This window comes from Lacerta agilis, chromosome 11 (genome assembly GCF_009819535.1).
Source record: "Lacerta agilis isolate rLacAgi1 chromosome 11, rLacAgi1.pri, whole genome shotgun sequence".
NCBI classification, from domain to species: domain Eukaryota; kingdom Metazoa; phylum Chordata; class Lepidosauria; order Squamata; family Lacertidae; genus Lacerta; species Lacerta agilis.
In genome coordinates this window covers 15,685,692-15,705,271 of record NC_046322.1, presented here as the reverse complement: position 1 = coordinate 15,705,271, position 19,580 = coordinate 15,685,692, and the positions used below count along the sequence as shown (strand labels likewise).

The 19,580-nt window shown below is 40.8% G+C and overlaps 1 protein-coding gene across 3 annotated transcripts in view; it reads left to right on the top strand.

Annotated features, from left to right (window-relative positions):
• The window catches only part of NPR3 (natriuretic peptide receptor 3), a 47,416-nt gene extending 28,058 nt beyond the window's left edge, over positions 1 to 19,358 (top strand). Inside the window, exons 4-9 of one of the 3 annotated variants that reach the window (XM_033164824.1) lie at positions 6,441 to 6,576; positions 11,887 to 11,981; positions 13,870 to 14,002; positions 16,252 to 16,339; positions 18,226 to 18,338; positions 18,482 to 19,358. In XM_033164824.1, the coding sequence (XP_033020715.1) occupies positions 6,441 to 6,576; positions 11,887 to 11,981; positions 13,870 to 14,002; positions 16,252 to 16,339; positions 18,226 to 18,337 (564 nt within the window). In that variant the 3' untranslated portion in view covers position 18,338; positions 18,482 to 19,358. Of the gene's footprint in view, positions 1 to 6,440; positions 6,577 to 11,886; positions 11,982 to 13,869; positions 14,003 to 16,251; positions 16,340 to 18,225 lie in introns of all 3 variants that reach the window. The other 2 variants (XM_033164825.1, XM_033164823.1) reach the window with 2 other exon arrangements.
• The last annotated feature ends 222 nt before the right edge of the window (positions 19,359 to 19,580 follow it).

The window sequence follows — 19,580 nt, the reverse complement described above, 5'->3', positions numbered from 1 at the left end:
CCAGCCAAAAAATTGAGTGTGTTGCTTCTCTCCTGTCTGCCAGGATACCTGATAATGCCTTATCTGATTGCCTTTTCTGGGTAGCCTGGCCATTCCTTTGAGGTGGTAAATACTTAGTTCCTGAATCTCTTAAGCATCTTGATAGTGTGCTCAGCTTAACAGATACTTGCAAGACTGTATTTACAGAGAGGTGTAAGTCCCTACAGTCCAAAGACAATTGGAAAGCTTTCCCCATTTCCTTCCTCCTTGCAGAGAAATATTTTGGGTCAATTTGGGAGAGTCAAAATGGCGTCATGTGGTTTATATACTAATGTATGTGTTTGCCTTGTACAGTTACGAACATTTATTTTATATATATAAGACCTTAGAATTCCTATAACAATAATAATAGGAGTCAATGCCTCTTTTGAACACCAGATAACAATGTAAGTTAATTGCAGATGTGGAGTGGGCGCTCATGTGCTCAGGTTCTGCTTGTGGCTTTCCCACAGGCATCTAGTTGGCCACTGTGAGAACAGGATGCTGGACTAGATGGGCTATTGGCCTGATCCAGCAGGCTCCTCTTCTGACCCCCAACCCTGTGTTGGCCTAACATAACCACCTTTTCATCATCTATCTGATTGACAAGTGTTTGGGATTATTAAGAGACAAATACTGCCAGTGTGCCCCGCTTGTGAACCTTCCTGAATATGGCTGGCCACTCAGAGAACAAACAGAGTAAGGATAAATAGAACCAACCTGGCTTTCCTTTGCTCTTTGTAACAAAAAGTGATGTCAGCTTAATTTTGGAAGGAATCGGATGTCTGGTGCAGAGCCAAAGAGTCTGTCTCTCCTAGAGCTTGATTCAAAGCCTATTTAAATCCATTTTATAAAAAACAAACCTTGGCTTCGTATCGGATCCTAAATCTAATGAAGTGGCAATTTGTTTTTCAATAGTAGGAAGACAATAAGAGGAACCATTAGTGATGTATGGTTAATATTTATGGGATTTATTGTAAGTTTACAAGTAAACATTGCCAGGAGCTTACAGCCATTTATTTTCTGGTTAATCACTTCAAAAAAGTGTGGTAATAAAAAAGATACAATTGGGAACCCTAATAAGATATACTGTTTGCAGATAAAGGAATTTGCTTCCTTGTTTGTAAGCTACTTGTCACTGTGGTATATATCCCCTTTTTCTACTATAGCGCTCTTGCACAGATCAGGGGCAGGATAGATTTATACTGCATCAAAAGGACAGGCTGTGGCTGTTCCAAAATCAGTAAATTTTCAAGTTTGAAATGTAAGGGTGGGGAGCAACCAGAAATGAATCGAAGCAAATTATTTTTCCTCCTAGAGCTACAAAAACAAGGTGACTATTCAAATGAAGCATAACTCTTAGGGCATGTTTACACTACAAATGAACATTTATTTATTAAAATTAAAATATTTCTAGCCCAACTTTCTGTGTCAGATAAAATGCCCAAAGTACCTATTATGGTATTACAGGTAGATGAGGCAGCCACCTCAGGTAGCTGGTTTTTATGTTCAGTCGTTCAGTCGTGTCCGACTCTTCGTGATCCCATGGACCAGAGCACGCCAGGCACACCTATCCTTCACTGCCTCTCGCAGTTTGGCCAGCTGATTTTAGGTGTCACAAAAAGACAGAATTGCTAGTTATTCAGTTTATTTTTGTTGTATTTTAACTCCCAGGAAAAGGCTGGTGTGAGATCTTCAGTCTCAGGTGCCAAAATAACTTGGCTAAGCTTGGGTACTACGGACTTTGACTGAGACCAAGTGGAGGGCAAATGCCATTTGCTGTTATGCCTCAGGGAACAAACTTCCTTGAGCTGCTCCTTTTCCTTTACAGAAATTAAGATGCCAAATGCTTAAGGAAATCTCAGCACCTTACATACCTGTAATGTATGACAATTCACTAAAAAATGGGTGGCAAGTCCTTAATAAGCACTTTCCCAAAGCCTTATGAATATAAGCATTCTAATACAATGCGGTTTCTGCACATGCTGTAGAGGGAAGTGAGGGGTAGATGGGGCTCATCAATCTGGGAAGTTAGACCATCTAGGAGAAGGAAAACTCTGATCCTAAACCTCCACTGCCTTCCTGGATATCATTGGGAGAAGAAAAGGCTAAGAAGCAAACTCTACACAAATCTGGAGTGAAGTTCCTGAGATGGTTGGATGGCACATTGCATGCCTTCTTCCGGCATCAGCTCTCCAGGGTCTCAAGCAAAAGACTCCCCCCCACCTCTATGTGCAGTAAGCATGTGTATAGGCTGTAGGTTTGCATGCTTTCTCCTTGCTCCTGTTGCCAGTGCTAAGTACAGTGACCTCATATCACCCTTTGGAAATCTTTAGAATGGAGTAAAGGAAATGCCATTGACCTTAGGAAGAGATAAGGGCTCATCAACATGCACAAATATTGCAAAATCATCTTAAGTGTTCACAGTGTGCTGAAGTTGTGAAATTTTGTAATGAACTGCACTCTTTTTTAGGTCTCTGAATACCATTTATTTTATCTGTACCTTAACTCTTGTGCTATAAAACAAAAGCTAAATAAGTGTTCGTTGCCCAAAATCTAGGCCATATTTTTTTTTAGACATCAGCACCGCCAGCTCCTAGTTTTCACTGAGATGGTAAACCTGTGTCTGGAGTTCTGTATTATTTCAGATTGCAGGTTGGGGCTCACATGATTGAGTGCTTCTCCACACAATCCCCTCAAGTAGAAAACTAAATATCAGGGAACTAAATTCTGGTTTAGCCTTCTTCCATTCATGCCAATTTTCTTTGTGCAGGCATCTTTTTCATAATGAAAACCAGGAAGGTTAAGCTAGAACCCCCCCCCCCCCATTTTATATTCTTCGCTCTCCCCTCATGGAAGAGTAGTCATGAGCCCCCTCCAGCTGTCTGAAGTTGTACAGTCTACCTTCAGGTTTTCCACCCTAGTGAACAGGCGACTGTTTTGCATTTGAAAGCTGCCCATAATGTCTGGAAAGTGAAATACTAGAATTCCAGTGATGTAATTGCCAACCTTGTGCCAAAAGATAACACTGTTCCTGCTTGTTAGCTAAGTAAATATCTGAGACCTGGGGAGTGGACTGTTAATATCATAATCCCATCCCCCTCTTAATTCTGCATACCATCTAGTTGCCCAGAAGGAGCTGATGAAAACATCTGGCACTACCAAATCCTGGTAGCTAGGTGGCTCACTTCCAGGGGCTATTTCATCTTCCTCATTTCTGTAAGTGGCAGCTTGTCTGATTTTTTTTATTATTATTATTATTTTGCCTTATGGGGTTCTCTGATAAGCAATGGTAGCAATGCCTTCAAGCATCAGAACTACTCCTACATAGATATCCCTTGTTTAGGAGTAGGCAACCCTGTCTCCCAACTTCTCCAAAGAACTTTTTATGTTGTCTGCCCTCCTGCTTAAACCCCTTTTGACACTGTTTCTCCTATTAGCTATTTACCTCTGCTGCTACATCTCTTTGGTGTTCCTCCCAAAGCATATACCAGCTTCAGTAGGAGGATTTTTCTTGATATTGCAAGTTAGATACAAAGTTGCATTTCGTGTCCAGTTTGGCTCCAGGAGTCTCAAGGTTAACTTTCAGTCTCTACAGTGCACTTTTACTTGTTCTCCCATACAGGAATGCACATTCTCTTTCATCTATACACACACAGATCCTTTATATCCTCCATCAGTACCAATTTGTTCAGGCCCTTTTCTGGCTCAGACTGGAATCCAAACCACCAGCTGGGGGAGGGTGGGATTGGATTGGGCAGAGGTGTCCCTCTCGCCAGCCTTGCCAGCCTCTGCCTGTAAAGTGACATCTGTGTAGCTGTTGCTGCAGAGCTCCCTGTTCTGCCCCAAAATGTGGCTAAATGGGACATTCTAAGGGAGAGGCTAAGTCAGGCATAGGCAACCTTCGGCTCTCCAGATGTTTTGGCCTACAACTCCCATGATCCCTAGCTAACAGGACCAGTGGTCAGGGATGATGGGAATTGTAGTCCGAAACATCTGGAGAGCCGAAGGTTGCCTATGCCTGGGCTAAGTCATGGGAAGTTGCTACTACTTAATGATACTGGCTTGAACCAAGCTTGATAGCTGAGAGCAATAGGCTGGCCCCACACTTTCTGTCCCAGTCATAATGAGTGATGGGACTGCAGATGTGGAGGACATGCCTGTGCTCTGTCACTCTCTGCCACTGAATTGTCCTGCCCCTCCAGCAAACATTACCTGAAATGGATAGGAAGGGAAATTTTCCACATTGTCTCCATCTGCCTTCCATATAGAGAGAGGTCTTCACATATGGTTCATATGGCCAATGGAAAGATAATCAGACCAGGGGCAAGATGGAGCCTTTCTCCTGCCTCACATGGCTGAGATTCCACATGTCCCCAATTGGTATGCTACAGTTCTGTCTGTTCCTACTGTTTGAATGTCACATCATTGCTCCATCAATGAAATGGAATCTTGGATTTTCAACCTGGTGTTATTGGTTGAAAATAACTGCTGCCTTAACAGTCTTATAAATCATCTGTTAGATTATTGTATAGTTTTTTATTCTATTCTACAAAGTATGGTGAGTATATAGCTCCTTAAATTAGCAAATTGCCTTTAAGATGTTCTCCTGTAAACACTCAGTAAATGTGCAATTCAGCCCTCTTTTGGATAACTCTCAAAGGGAAGGGGTGTAGCTCAGTGGTAGAATACACACTTACATGAAGAAATTATGCAGCTCTTGCATTTCTGGGTAGGGCTCGAAAAGACCCCTGCCTGAAACCCTGGAGAGTCAGAGCTAGTCAATGTAGACAATATTGAGCTGGATATTACTCCGTTTGAAGCAGCTTCATTGCATTCCTAAAAAAGACAGTACAGATTCTTAAAATGTCTTTTCACTACTTTTGATTTGTCTTACTTGCTTTTGATCCTGTTCTTCATGCCTGAATTTATTTACTTCACATTGACTCTTGTTTCAAAGCTATATTGAACTTGAATTTTCAATGTGTACTTCAAACGTATTGGAGGAACGAAAGAAAAAGACAAAAATCAATACACAGTGAAAAGTGATATCACGAGCTTGCTATTGGAGACAAATCCTGCCAATTTGAAGGGGCTGCTTACATGTTTTCTGAACTACAGGAGCTTGCCCAAAAGGCCAAGCATAGTAAATGCAACCCTGAGAGAGTGCATTCACAGTTGGATTCCTTGCAGGACAATACTGACAGTACTGCTATAAAACACAAATCCATTTATTTGTTTTGGAGATTTGTAGTGGAAAGTGACATTTCATTTAGCTCATGCCATTTACTGAAAGGGCCACAAAAGATGGGGAACTTTTATTTATTGTTTTACCGCTTTAGAAAACATGCTGCTGGTTCATATTCCAACAGACAAGGAGTCTGTTGAGCAAAGTCCAGAGTTCACAGATGTGTAAGGGAGGCTTAGAGCTGGGGGAGAGCAATCATCAGACAAACAAAATAAGCAGCACAGTCTGAAAAAAAGCTTCCACAATTACAACAGGGAGACAGTATTTCCATAGCCAATGAAGGTGCTTTGTAAAGCAGGCACTGAAGCATTTCTACTATTCACGGTTTGAGCAATGACAGATTATTTTACCACTACCCTAACAAGATAAAGCAGAATTACAGAGCAATGCATGCCTACTCAGAAGTAGATATGTTCAGTGGGACTTACTTCCAGGTAAAGTTATAGATGATTTAAAGGATTATGTGTATAAACATATAACTCAAGTAGGGTAATTGTTGTAGACTCAGAGTGAGGCCAGTAGAGAGTTTTAAGATCTCAGATTTGTATAAAGCAAGGGTACCCAACATGAACAACAACTTCCATTATCCTTGAATGCTAGTCATGTATGCTGAGATCAATGGGAGCTGTAATCCAACAACTTTTGGCAGGTACCATGTTGGCTACTCCACTGCATGTCTGCCTAATCTTTGTTGATAACGAATTGCTAGAGGCAGTCTGAAATTCACCCTGCTGCCCCCAGCCAAGTTTTACACTTATAAACACACATATACAGTACAGTATCTTTTTAAAAAAATACCTAAAACAAAAGCATTGGGGCCACACACACAAAAAACAATTGGGTAAGGATGTTGCCCAAGGGGCACAGGCTTGCTACCCTTGTCATATATGACTTAAACACAATAATCTTGAAAAAGTACACAGCCCATTTAAAATTTTCTGAAGAATGACATTCTTTTTGGTTCCACAGTTTGAATGTAGATTTTTCATCAATAAGGAGAAATGCTGGGATATATATTTTAACCACTTTCTGAGACATACTAAGTTTACTTGGTTTTTTTCTATTTAATTGACTGATCTTAATCAGTTTGTACAAATTGTGGGATTTTGCTGAATGTTGCAAACACCCCCTTTGTTATAGTCCAGTATAATAATAAAGTTTGCTTTGTCCTTAGGTTAACATGTTTGTGGAAGGATTCCATGATGCTATTATCCTCTATGTTCTGGCTTTACGGGAAGTTTTGAAGAATGGCTTCACTAAGAAAGATGGAGAAAAGATTGTCCATCAGACATGGAATAGGACATATGAAGGTAGGAATAATCAAGTGTTTGATGTGATTTTGTTTGTCCAGTCTTGGGAAAATCTGTAACTTTTCGGTTGTACCCTCTAGCTTCTTAAAATTAAAATCTGCCACCTCCTGCTGATAGCATACCATGAAATGAAAACTGAGGGAGCGTCCATTCCCCACTGGTTGTTAAAAAGGCCTTTTCTGAGAGGATGGGAAAGCTTTGACACACACCATGGCTGGATATGACCCTTGGAGATTTCTTACCTGGCCTCCAGCACCTCTCCTTATGCCTTTTCTATCTCATCCGTGCTAGCATGGGAGGATGGAGAAGAGCAGCAAATTTCAGGAGCTGAGAGTCTAACCTGGATGAGAACTCTGGCATAGTGCTGTAGAAGGGTTATAAACCTTTGCTCCCTGCTGTGGTTCTGATTTGACTTGAGGAGCTCTTGCTTGCAATTTGTTTTCACAAAAAAGGTTCAGTTGAAGCAAATTAATGCCAATATGAGAATGGAGGGTCCTGATCCAGATTAGGTTCAGAGTGCCTCCTACTTGCATGGGTGGGGACTCCTATTGGTGTGAATGAGATATTTCTCTCCAATGCAAATTACAGTTTTGTGTGTGTGCGTGTGTGCGCGTGCGTGCGTGCGCGTGCACACACACACACACACACACACGGGGTTACCATTCCCTTTTTTGCTTTGGCACACCCACTGCTGGAATGTGGGGCTCAGGGTGGGAAAGACCCCCACCCTTGTTGTGTTGTGTTGTACTGTTTCCAGCAATAAAAAAGAGGAAAGGGGGTAGAACCATGAATAATGTGGTTCCTTGAAAGGATGAGATATAAATTAAGGATTCCTAGTAGATAATTATTGTTACAAAAAAGAAGTGGCAACTTGTAATAAGGAGGTAAGAAGATAATGGTTTCCATCTACATGCGCAGTGAAAGCTTTTTATCATTCCTTTACATACCACCTTAGGCCTCACATGTTGTATTTGGAAGGTTCTCCCCACCTCTGGTTATCTACACATACATATTAACATGGACAACATAGACAAAAATGTAGACTGTGACATGTTTAAACAGGGTGTATAGATAGCATGCCTGCACACTAGATATTAAGAAACTACATTAAATAGCCCCCTGTCGTCTACATTTTTATAGCATCACTGCCAATAATTTCATATACAAAGAAAACCCTTAGAGTAATAGTTTAGCTGTCATCATTAAGGTTCTTGGCTCCTTCCTTGTTTTTGAAGATTGCAGCCATTTGACTCTTTCATGTGCATATATTAGCATACTTCCTTACATTGCTTCATCTTTTCCATTTAGCTTTTATAACTGAAAAGCTGGGTTTAATAAAAATGCAAAAATGCCAAGTCCCCCTTCCTTTTCTTTGCTGTATTAGATTTTGAACAGCTTTTTGTGTGTGTGTGTTCAGAAATGTTTCAAGGTCTCCATTTGCTATTTTAGACTGTGCATGCCAAAGTGGTCAGGGTTTTCAGTGCCAAACCTTTTGGGCCCTTCTGCCCCACCCGCATCCTGCCAATCTTAGAATCTATGAATATGTTCAAACTCCAGAACACACACCCGTGCATTAAACTTTGTAAGGTCAGCTGGACCTTACTGGTAAGACCAAGCTGCTCTTGCCAGATACATCTGTCATTTCTTACAGTGTAAGATTACCACAATTTCCAGTGGAAGTACTTAAACTGAAAGGAAATATTTCCTTTAGATAAGAACCCAACAATGAGTTCTGAAATTGGAACAGCTATGAAAAACATAATGGACCACTTTCTCGGCTTCAGTGGATTTTTCTTTCTCACAGTAATAGAGAGGCATTGGGTTGGAAAGGACAAGAAATTTATCCTGTCCAAGTCTTTATACTGATCCAGGTGGGAGGTGGCACTGTGGTCTAAACCACTGAGCCTCTTGGGCTTGCTGATCAGAAGGCCGGCGGTTCGAATCCCCGCGACGGGGTGAGCTCCCATTGCTCTGTCCCAGCTCCTGCCAACCTAGCAGTTTGAAAGCACGCCAGTGCAAGTAGATAAATAGGTACTGCTGTGGCGGGATGGTAAACTGCATTTCCATGTGCTCTGGTTTCCGTCACGGTGTTCCGTTGCACCAAAAGTGATTTAGTCATGCTGGCCACATGACCTGGAAAGCTGTCTGTGGACAAACATTGATTCCCTCAGCCTGAAAGCGAGATGAGCACCTCAACCTCATAGCCGCCTTTGACTGAACTTAACCGTCCAGGGGTCATTTCCCTTTTACCTTACTGATCCAGGAGCTTAACACATTGAGCCCCAACAATAATCCACATAATCCAAACCTCAATAGATCAAAAGACAGTAACAAATAGTGATGGGTTAGCCAACTACCAGCAGGGGAAGGAGTCGAATCCATCATGGGTTAAGAGAGTTTAGCTGCTCTCTTGCATCAGTGGGCTCTGCTATATACGCAGCCAATCACTGCACTCTGCAGGGGTGGGCCTCCTTCAGATGCCATTTCCTCAGGAGGGCCATTCTGCATGATGTTGGAATCAGGCATTTAGTGTGGTTGCACCTGCCCTTTGGATCTCCCTCCCACCACATAACAGATTGGCAGTATCTATGTTATCGTTTTGGTGCCTATTGAAGCCCTTCCTTCACCCAACAAACATTTTAAGATGATATTTTTTAAAAAATCCCAGTCTGTGTCTGTACTGAACTTGAAATTGTTTTTAGCTATCTTTTTATTGTATAGAGCACTTTGGAATGTTTTATGGGAAGTGATTCACAAATGAGATAAATAAGAATGGACTTCCGGCGGCTGACGCCATTACGGGTGGTCGTGGGATGCTTCGGCTACGAGGCACCCAGTCCATCCCGGGGGTTAGGAGCCCTGCAGCCACATAGCGGGGCTCCGGTTGGGGTGCGGGAAGAGCGTCCCGCACCCTGGGCTCCCCGGCTGTGCCCGTTGTGGCTCCGAACCCTTCCCCCGCTCCCCCTGTAAAGGGGGAGTGGGGGTGAAGGGACGACGGAGCCGGGCTATAGGGGACATGCCCCAACCGGGATGTAAATGCGGCGACAAAGCCTGTGATGAGCGTCTAAGTTCTACCTGTCTTTAAGGAGCTGATAAGAACCCAGAGGCTGTGAGTAATTGATTGACTCTTTGTAATTCCTGGAACGATCTGGGGGAAAGAAGAAAGGCAGCCCGCCTCCCTCCCTTCGGGTGGTGAAAGAAATTAACTCTTTAAGTGACTGCTGCTACAACAATCGATAGAAAGTATTTGGAATTTAAAAACTGAGACTGTTGAGATTTCCCCTCGGGGGTTAACTGGGGAAAAAATATCTCCATTTGAAGCTTTGGTCTTTATACTCCGGCTTCGGAGAAATGGCGACGACTTGGTTTGTCGTGGGAAAAAACTGAAACAAAGGAAGGAAGAGACAGGAACTGAAATCTGATACTCACCCTCTCTCCTAAAATGCTGGACTTTGTCCTCGCACTGGTATCGAACTCTGGTTTAAAGGATGAGGAAATGCTCACTGTCTTGCAGCTGGAACTGCTTAATCGAAAACTACAAGTTTTGAGTGGAATTATAAATAAAAAGGACTTATTTTCCACAGAGGAGGCTTTTCAAAAGTTTTACACAATGGAATCAAACCTCGGCAAAGAGCTGGGAGGGGCGCTGGAAGAATGGTTTGAAATGGCTGGGCAACTCCGAAAGGAGGAGGAGCCGATTTCTGGGGGTGGCAGCCCTGGAACGGGAAAATTTACAATATCCAGACTCCGAGGTGGCAACTCGGGGGCAAGGGACATGGAATTGAGATTTCTACAAGAAGAAGAAGAAAAAGAAACGGAGGAGCCCATGGAAGTGATGAAGACCTTGAGGCTTGATGCGGGGTTTGTTGTGGATGTTGCCTGGACCTGTGGACACTCAGAGGAAGACAATTGGAGATTTGGTTCCGGTGAAAGACAGAAAAAGACAATGGACAGAGGGGGAGTGGGTTGAAGTACTAAATGTATAATCCAAATGGTCTGCCATGGTATCTGAAATTGGAGTGTGAAGTCTGTTAATTACAAGTTTATTTTAAATAAGTAAGGAGATATTGAATTTTAAGTTAAAAGCAGCATGATAAAGGATAGAAGAAATAAGTTTAGCTATAAGAATATTTGGTTATGATTTAGGTTATAATGCAAAGATTAAGATAAGTAAGTTATCTTTTTTTTAAGTAAAGTTAAAAAAAATTTATAGAGAAAAGTTGTTAAGGAAATAGTATATTGATTTAAAACCGAAGGTGAATAGGCGGGGGAAGTCAAACGTCAAGATTCAGAACTAGAAATTTTTTTTTGTAAGGTATATAAATAAGAAGAAGAATCCTGACATTATGTGTATTTGTATTTGTTTTTGTATCTGTAGGTGTGGGGTTGGGTTTGTGTTATATTATGAAAATGCTAATAAATTCTGTTTAAAAAAAAAGAGATAAATAAGAATGATAGAAAATTATAATAGGCAGAAATTGAAGGGCTGCACCAAAGGATGATGTTATTTCTGTTCCTGATACTCAGCTTGAATGTGATTTTTATTGTAACAACCCTTTTTTAACTTAATTTGAGAGCCTTTCAGGGCTACAAAGCAGGATACCATTATCCTAAATAAATCAGTAATGTTGATTTTACTTTTTTTTAAAAAGGATTATTCTAGTACCATATGCATTTTACATGCTTTATACCAGTGCAGTAAACATGGGACTGCATATGAAGATAGCCAGTGTAGTGCAGTGAGTAGTGCTGGATTTAGACTGAAGAGACCTTAAACCAGTTTCTGTCTCTCACCCTACTTCACAGAGTTGCTGTGAGGATAGAAGGGTAGCAGTAAGAACCATGTAACATGCTGTTAAGGATTTCTAGCCTCATAGTTGCCACTCTTTCCCAAAATATGCTATGCCATCTCAAAGGGTGAATGTATTAGGGCTCTTTGCTTGCCTTTTGACTTCAGATGAGTAGATGCATTAAAGTATTAGCTTCCTCAAATATTCCAGGGCCTAGACTTTCCCGTGTAAAATTATTTTGCCCCTTAATGGCTTTTTTAAAATCAGCAAAATAGGACTTATGCCCCGCAGGCTGTGTGTGTGTGAGAGAGAGAGAGAGGGGGGGGGGGTGTTAGGAATTTTAGGAATGCAGCCCCAGAGGTAAAATTACAATTTCTTTTGGAATGCCAACAGAAGTACTGGAAGACTGATGAGGTTTTCTGCCATATCAGTCTCTAATAATTGTGCCATTTGCTTTTCTTGGAAGCATTATGTGCTGTCAACTCACTAATTTTAAAATTTCTCACCTGCCACTCTCTAGGCATTGCAGGGCCAGTATCCATAGATGCCAATGGAGAAAGATACGGAGATTTTTCTGTGATTGCAATGACTGATCCAGAAACTGGAATGCAGCAGGTAAGTGCTGAAATAATGCTAAATGCTAGGGCTGGAACAAGGATTCGGTGGCAAAATGTTTATTGACTCTACCTTGGGCAAGGCATATTATGTATCTTGCAGTTTCCATTCTTACTAACCCTTCAGCAGAACCTAAGAAAGCTTGATGTGCAGGGATTGGAACAAACTGCCATTAAAACAAACACACACACACACACACACACACACACACACACTTTCTTACTGGATTATTACTGGATCATCATCAGCCTGAAAAATATGATATGGTATGTGCAACCTAGACTCTTGAATTCAAGATCTTAATGAATGTGGGAGACTGCATGCATTTTCAAAGAAAATGAAAAGTATTCATGACCTTGTTTAGCTAGGCTGGTCATCAAAAGCAGGAGATACAATGAGGCCAAAGGAGAGTGCCCTGAGTATTGGTACTGTGAAATTAAACACTATAATTGCATAATAACACTACAGGGTCCTTGGTTTACAAATGTCATGGTCTTCATCTGTAGAAATTAAAGACAGCATTCAACCAAAAATATTACATGCTAGAGTGAAAATCCAGATAGATGTATATCAGATGTGGATAATTTCCTAGACAGTGGCATTGTTCAGAAGGTTTTAGTTGCAGTGAACAAGAAACTAAATATGAGGCAGCAGAGAGGTGAAATTTTCTGGCTGCCTCAGTGGTCCGCAGCCGCAGCTACTTAGATGTCATACATTTCAAGAAGAATGTTGGTAAAATGGAAATAATGGCTTATAAAGTATAGTAATAAACTGCTAAGATTAGTTTGGAAATTGTACATATAAACCTGTTAAATGTAAGGACAGTGAATTGGTTTGATCTGGTGATCTGGTGTCAACCCAACTGTTTGTACTGCTGTTATGGTGCTTTTGATTGATTTGTGTGTGTAATATTGTGCTGCCTTGACCATACACAAAGACCTGACTGACTGATAACATGGAAGATGTCAGAAAAGAACTACTGTATAAAGCTCATTACAAGTCCAGAAAGTCATCTGAGGAAAGGCTGAAGGACACAGCCTGTTAACCCAAAACCCTGGAGTGGAGGGGAAGTGCACATGGGAAGGATAATATTGACCTCAGTCTCTACATATATTCATGTGCAGCTCTCATCTATGACAGGAAATCCAGCAACTGCATGATTAGACTTTTTTGTATATTTAGTACATCCTTTCTGTTTCCCTTTGGAAGCCTCACTCATGTCACATTCCGGCTTCTTTCCATTTTATGTTTGTTGACATCATTCATTTTGCTGGGATTGTCTCATCCTAATTTATAATGCTGACCTCTGTTTGATGGTGCTGGTGGTAATATTAGTTTATTTGGAAGATTGATTCCCACTGGTCATGAAAACCTTAGTTTCTAAGTGGAATGCAGCCAAACCAATTTAGGCTTCACCAGCAAATCTTTATCTGATAATCTGGTGTCTAGAATATGATAAATGAAATGAACCTAAAATGAAGTAAACATACATTTTAAAGAAAAACAGAGTAGTTTGGGACCACAAAAAATAGAGTTGTGGTGGTGGAGAACAAGAGCCAGGCACATAGCCCAAAGAGCTCTGACAGCTACACACAAATGACAGCAATAATTCACACACCATTCGGTGAAGTAAACAAAAGTTTATGTGCTAGACAATTGGTTCCTCCAAATTTCAGAATGGGGCAAGGAGGGATTTATGATCTAAAAATGTTATGGCTACACCAATTATGTCTTTCAACTGATGGATTTTGGGATGCGATTCTGAAAAGTATATGTTATATATAACAGAGATTAAGCTAGCTGATATACCCCAGTTTTCTCCCTACTTCCAAAAGCTGGTTAGAAATAATTGTCATTTTGCTATATACAGTATCTATTTTCTTCACAGGTTATTTGGAACTATTATGGAAAGCATGGACGGCTTGAAATGCTTCCAAATGTAAATTACCCCTGGAAACTCAAAGCAAGAACAGATGACAGCCGAGGTTTGGAACACCCAAGCAACACACCCTGCAAATCATGTAAGTTTACTGAGGTTAACTTCTCGTTTCCAAATCTGCAACGGACAGCAGTCCATGTTAAGGAATTGCGCTTGTTTTCAGATACACTTCTGTATCACTATCAATACTACAAAGAACAACCTGACCAGAGGAAATTTACTGAGGCTCAATTTACGTATAGCTAATGTTTATGGGATAGTTTCTTTCAAAATGGGAAGATGGAACACTGGCAAAGTGGCTATGTGCAAACAGTTTTGTATTGTGGCAATAGCATCAAGATTTCCCAAGCAAAAGGTTGCAATGTAGAGAGCCAATATGGTATAGTCGTTAGAGTGTCGGACCTGGGACACCAGGGTTCCAGTCCCCACTCAGCAAAGAAACTCACTGGGTGACCTTGGGCCAGTCACTGTATCTCAGCCCAACTACCTCACAGGGTTGTTGTACAGATAAAACAGGGAATAGGAGAGCTATGTGCACCACCTTGAGCTCCTTGGAGTAAAGGTGGGATATAAAATAAATAAATAACCTTGCTGAAACCCCCGGAAGAGAATAGTGGTGCTGCAGATGGAGCTAGGTGGGATAAAGGAGTAAATGGGAGAAGTTACAGAGATGCAGTTGAAATGAAGCTGTTATGAAGTGAGTGTAAATGCTGAACAGGCACAAGAATGAATCAGGCCCAAAGTTTATTAAGTTTTGAAATGTTTGGCATAGAATAGCCGAGGGAACCAAAGCATTCTGGCGCCTGCCTTATAGCCTAACTGATGTTGAGAGGAAAGTCAGCTTCTTCACTGCAGACTGCTCTTTCTACCTGCTGTGACCAACCACAGAATGTTAATAGTGCCAAGGTACCCAAAATGGTCCAGAAGCGAGACATTACCCCCAGAGCCCTTAAGGGCTCTCCCAAGGAAGGCATTCGGGGAAATCACTCCCACCTGCTCTCAAACTATGTTCCCTGTCCAGTGCCCCAGTGGTAGAGTAAGTTGTGATACAATTACTGATGCAAGAGACTGAAAGCACTATGAAAGAAAATATCCTTGTTAGGAGGAAGGCAAAAAAAAAAGGCCTGGAACCAAATGGTTGATTAGGAATGCAGGTAAAATTTCTTCCTGGCACTATCACCCAGTGACCAGCAATTAGCCCATAACAAAGATAGCAAGCAGAAGAAACATCCAAGAATTAGGGAGAGTGTTAGGGCATTTAAGAATTCCCCACCCCATCTCCACCAGGATAGGAGCCAGAATTTATAGTCCAGAAGTGCACCAGATGGATTGAATTCCTTAGAGCAAGTCAGAACTTTGCTCCACCTAGTGCAATACTGTCTACACTGACTGGCAGTAGTTCTCTCGAGTCTTACCCAGTCCTAGGTGGAGATGCCTGGAATTGAAGCTGGGACCTTTTGTATGCAAGGCAAATGATTCACCACCTAGCTTCACTCCCTTTCCACCTATCCATGGCCAGCTGGCATTTGCTAGTTGACCAAGGAGCAGGTTCCACAATGCAGCCAAGGTGGTAGTCAGGTTGTTGGCTCACTTCCTATCTCCCAGCATCAATATAAAAGATGGCAGATTTTTATATATTTGAGAAGATTTGAATTCTATGGATGAAGCATTTCAACACACACACACACACACACACACACACACACATAAAAATCACAACAACAAAAAAGCATATGGATGTAAAAAGTTGTATTGCAACCCATCCTAAGGTAATTCATTATTGACTGAGAATTACCATTGCGCAGTGCCCTCAAGGCCTGTTGGAGAAAAAATACATGCCTTCCCTTTAAAAGGATCCGTTCAACTCTTTCAGTTCAGCTGTTATAGAAAGTTTTTAAAACTCACCTGTTTTCCTTGGCTTTTTAACAAAATGTTTAATTTTAAACTTTGGGATTTCTGTTAGCGTTTATTGAAATTTATTAGCTGACTGATTTATTGTGATTTGAATGGTATATTTCAATGTTTGTTTTTAATGGAAACTATCTTTGTTTTAATGTAAGCCGCCTTGTATAGTCTTGAAAGGTGGCTTAGAAATAACTGAAATAAATCAGCAGCACTTCAGAGTGTGACAACAATAAGCTCCAAGGTAAACATAAAGGAAGATCATAAAAGCAGTTGGAACTATATAAAAGTTTCTTTTGGCACTTTTCAAAATGGATTTTGAATAGATTTGTTTATAATATTACATTGATCGTTTATTCAGTCATTCTGCGAGCTTGAACATATTTCTTTGTGAATTGCTATTGGTTATTTCTTTTTTAATTTTTCAAGCAGGTGGTCTAGGAGAATCAGCAGTTACAGGAATTGTTGTGGGTGCCTTGCTAGGAGCAGGATTGTTGATGGCTTTCTACTTTTTCAGGTTGGTTCTGTTTGGGGGGGAAATATTGCCTACATTTTATAATTTGTATAATTGAAAAGCATGTTCCTTATTGTTTTGAAGAAAAGGATAGGAAAAGTTTATCAGAAATTCATACTTTATTTTCTTTAACTAAACTGTTGCTGTAATATACACCAAATAATAACTGCAAAATACAAAATGCAGTTCATTATTAAGCCAATCAGCATGAGAGAGAAAATTAAGAATCATATCAGCGGAATATAATAACAGCTTAAAACAATAAGAATTAAAAGGCTCATGAGAATAAAAAGGTCTGTATCTTGTTGCAAAACAACATGAAAGTAAATGGCAGGCGAGCCTTTTGGGGAGCATATTCTACAAGCAACGGGGCCACTGCTGACAGAGCCCTTTCTCGTGTGGCCACCTGCTTTTTATCCTAGCTTGCAGAGAAAGGCCTTCAGGAGTCCATCTGCACTTTGGCTCCTTCACATGATCGCTCCTAGCTACCTGAAGGTGCACAACTCCCTAAATAATAACATAAGTTTGAACCAAGCTGAATGCAGAAATTGCCCCAGTGATTCCTGTGATCACTCACCAAAATTTCTGTCAGGTATGTCAGAGTGTAGCCTAGGTCACATTTCTCCATGCAAATTTAGACATACATGTAGTGGAGGAACTGCCTCTATTAAACTATGGTTTATTAACCCATGGCTTAGTACAGGCTTCCTCAACCTCGGCCCTCCAGATGTTTTTGGACTACAACTCCCATGACCCCTAGTTAGCAGGACCAGTGGTCAGGGATAATGAGAATTGTAGTCTCAAAACATCTGGAGGGCCGAGGTTGAGGAAGCCTGGCTTAGTATTTGTGACCTCTGTCTAGCAGCTTAACTATGGTATTTTTACTGCCAGCAAACGATGATCTGAAGCCATGGCTTATTGGCTTATGAACCTTGGTTTAACTATGGCTTCGTGTTGCATGTGAGCCTCACACCATTTTTTAAACATGGTTTGTTTGGCCATCCCACCCCAGATGTTCACCAAACTGCAGTGACACAAGGGAAGAGCAGCTGGAAAGCAAATCAATCATTAGAGAAACAATCCATGGTTTGTTAAATCATCTGTGGGGCAGATTGTTGTTAATTTACGTGCTTTATTTATTTTGAGGAGTAGATGGGTACTTAATATTGCTGATTTTTTAATGTTGTGAACTTTATGAGCAGTTTTGTATTGCACTCTGTTTTATTATAGTTGTAATTGTATTATTATTCTGTTAGTGTAAGAGACATTCAGCGTTTATTACTCATAAAAACGGTCTATAAATATTTTTTGGCAGTAACACATGTAAGAATTTAGTCAGAATAACAATTAATTAGCAAATTAGATATGTTTGAGTATTTAGATTTTACTGAATTGTGATTGGACTTTAATGGGGCAGTCCCGATTTCACTGAAGAACACAAATACAGAACACAAATTATATTTAACTGTGTGAGGTGGCAAGCAATCTATTCCATTGAACAATATGAAGCAATATGCTGCAATCTTGAAGCAGTTCTTTAAAAAAAAAGTTTTTGAAAGAACTAACTACTAAATGGTTTCACTATTTGCAGCCCTAACTTCAAAGCATCTGTTGCACTTTATACTGGCTTCCTGCTCACTTAGTTTCAGATCTGTGGAAGAACATTCAATTTGTCTGAAATCTTTGAATATAACTTAACTTTGAGACCAGGCAAAAATGCTTCAAGGCACACCTCTTTAATCTTTTGGCAATGGTGTTCATTCATCTCATTTATCATTAGGAACACATTTGTCCTTCACAGACATTCTTTTGTGAAGGGAGTTATATTCCTAATTATCCTAAACTGAAGGAGGTTTTCTTACCCTGTGCTACCCATTTCTTTTATGCAGAAAAAAATACAAAATAACTATTGAGAGGCGAAGTCGACTGGAAGAATACAACATCGGCAAGCACTGGCAATTACGAGAGGACTCTATAAGGTCTCACTTTTCTGCTGCATGAAGTAAGGAGAAACAAACTGGTTTTTGTGTGTGGAGGAAATCTGTAGACAAATGGACACTAACTACCAAAGACAGCAACAGAAAAGAAGCTTATTAAGGACTCAGCATTTTAAAAGTAGAGTAACTCTGTCTTAATTTCTTTCAGAAACTCAGGAATGATTTACTAGCCACATTAATCCACGTGGCCTTTTTATCTTGTGGAAAAGAAAATGACAAAAGAATGAGTGTGTCCCCCCGCCCCGCCAAGATGGTTTTAACACTTGGTGTGTATCCAAGACAAGTCGCTCTGGTCAGCCATTTTGTTTCTTGGAAACGTGAAGGTTCATTCAGCGGACCTTCGTTAGCTGTACCTCATACCAGATTATAAAAGGAATGTGGTTTCAGAGACACAGGTGCTGCTTTTTCGTATTGTTCAGCACTGAATAGTGGAGATTAGAATTGAGCAAAAGAAGTGTGAGGTAGTACAAAACAATACAATTTATGGGAAAGGAGCGAAAGCGTCTTTATAGAACATAATAAATCCCAAAGCAGTGGAAAGATAGTATTTGGTTCTAAGGACCTACTTACACAAATTAGTTTTGGATATCATTCCAATAGCATTCCCTGTGAAAGGATTCCTTTGCAAATATGTTGTGTATTGCTCTAAACAGGACAACTGCTTGCCTGTGTTCCTGGGGATGTTTGGGTTTAAGAGAACTTCCATTTACATGGCATTTTTGTTTCAAGAAAGCTCCCTCCTCTGTATCATTTTCATGACCTGTATATGGATTCTGCAGTGGTCCTATCATAGAGATCACTGTAGGATTATGCATTCACTGGTTACATGTCTCCTGCTTTTTAATCTGTTGGGTGTTTCTTGTGTAAAATAAACGTGAATCATTTCCAGGAAAGAGGCAGGCCTGATCTGCACATAACATGACACTAGGTAAAAGAACCCTGAGGTGGTAGAGTGGTCTTACAACTTCAGAATACAGATGAGTTGAGAGGAGGTGCCATTTCTGAATACTGTACTCCAAGTTATTTTAAAAAAGGAAGGAACTGAATGTTGTACTAAGGCGATTGTTCCAAAAGGGCAAGCATTGTGGCTTGCCAGATGCAACAGTCCCTACTTTCCTCCCCCATGCACTGTTCTAGGGGTTCTCGCACCCCTGTGCCAGTTTCAGGGGATATGGGGCATGCAGAAGAAGGGAAGGGAAGCCCTGTTGCACAAGCAGAAGCCTTTGTGTAGGGCTTCTGTTGATGTG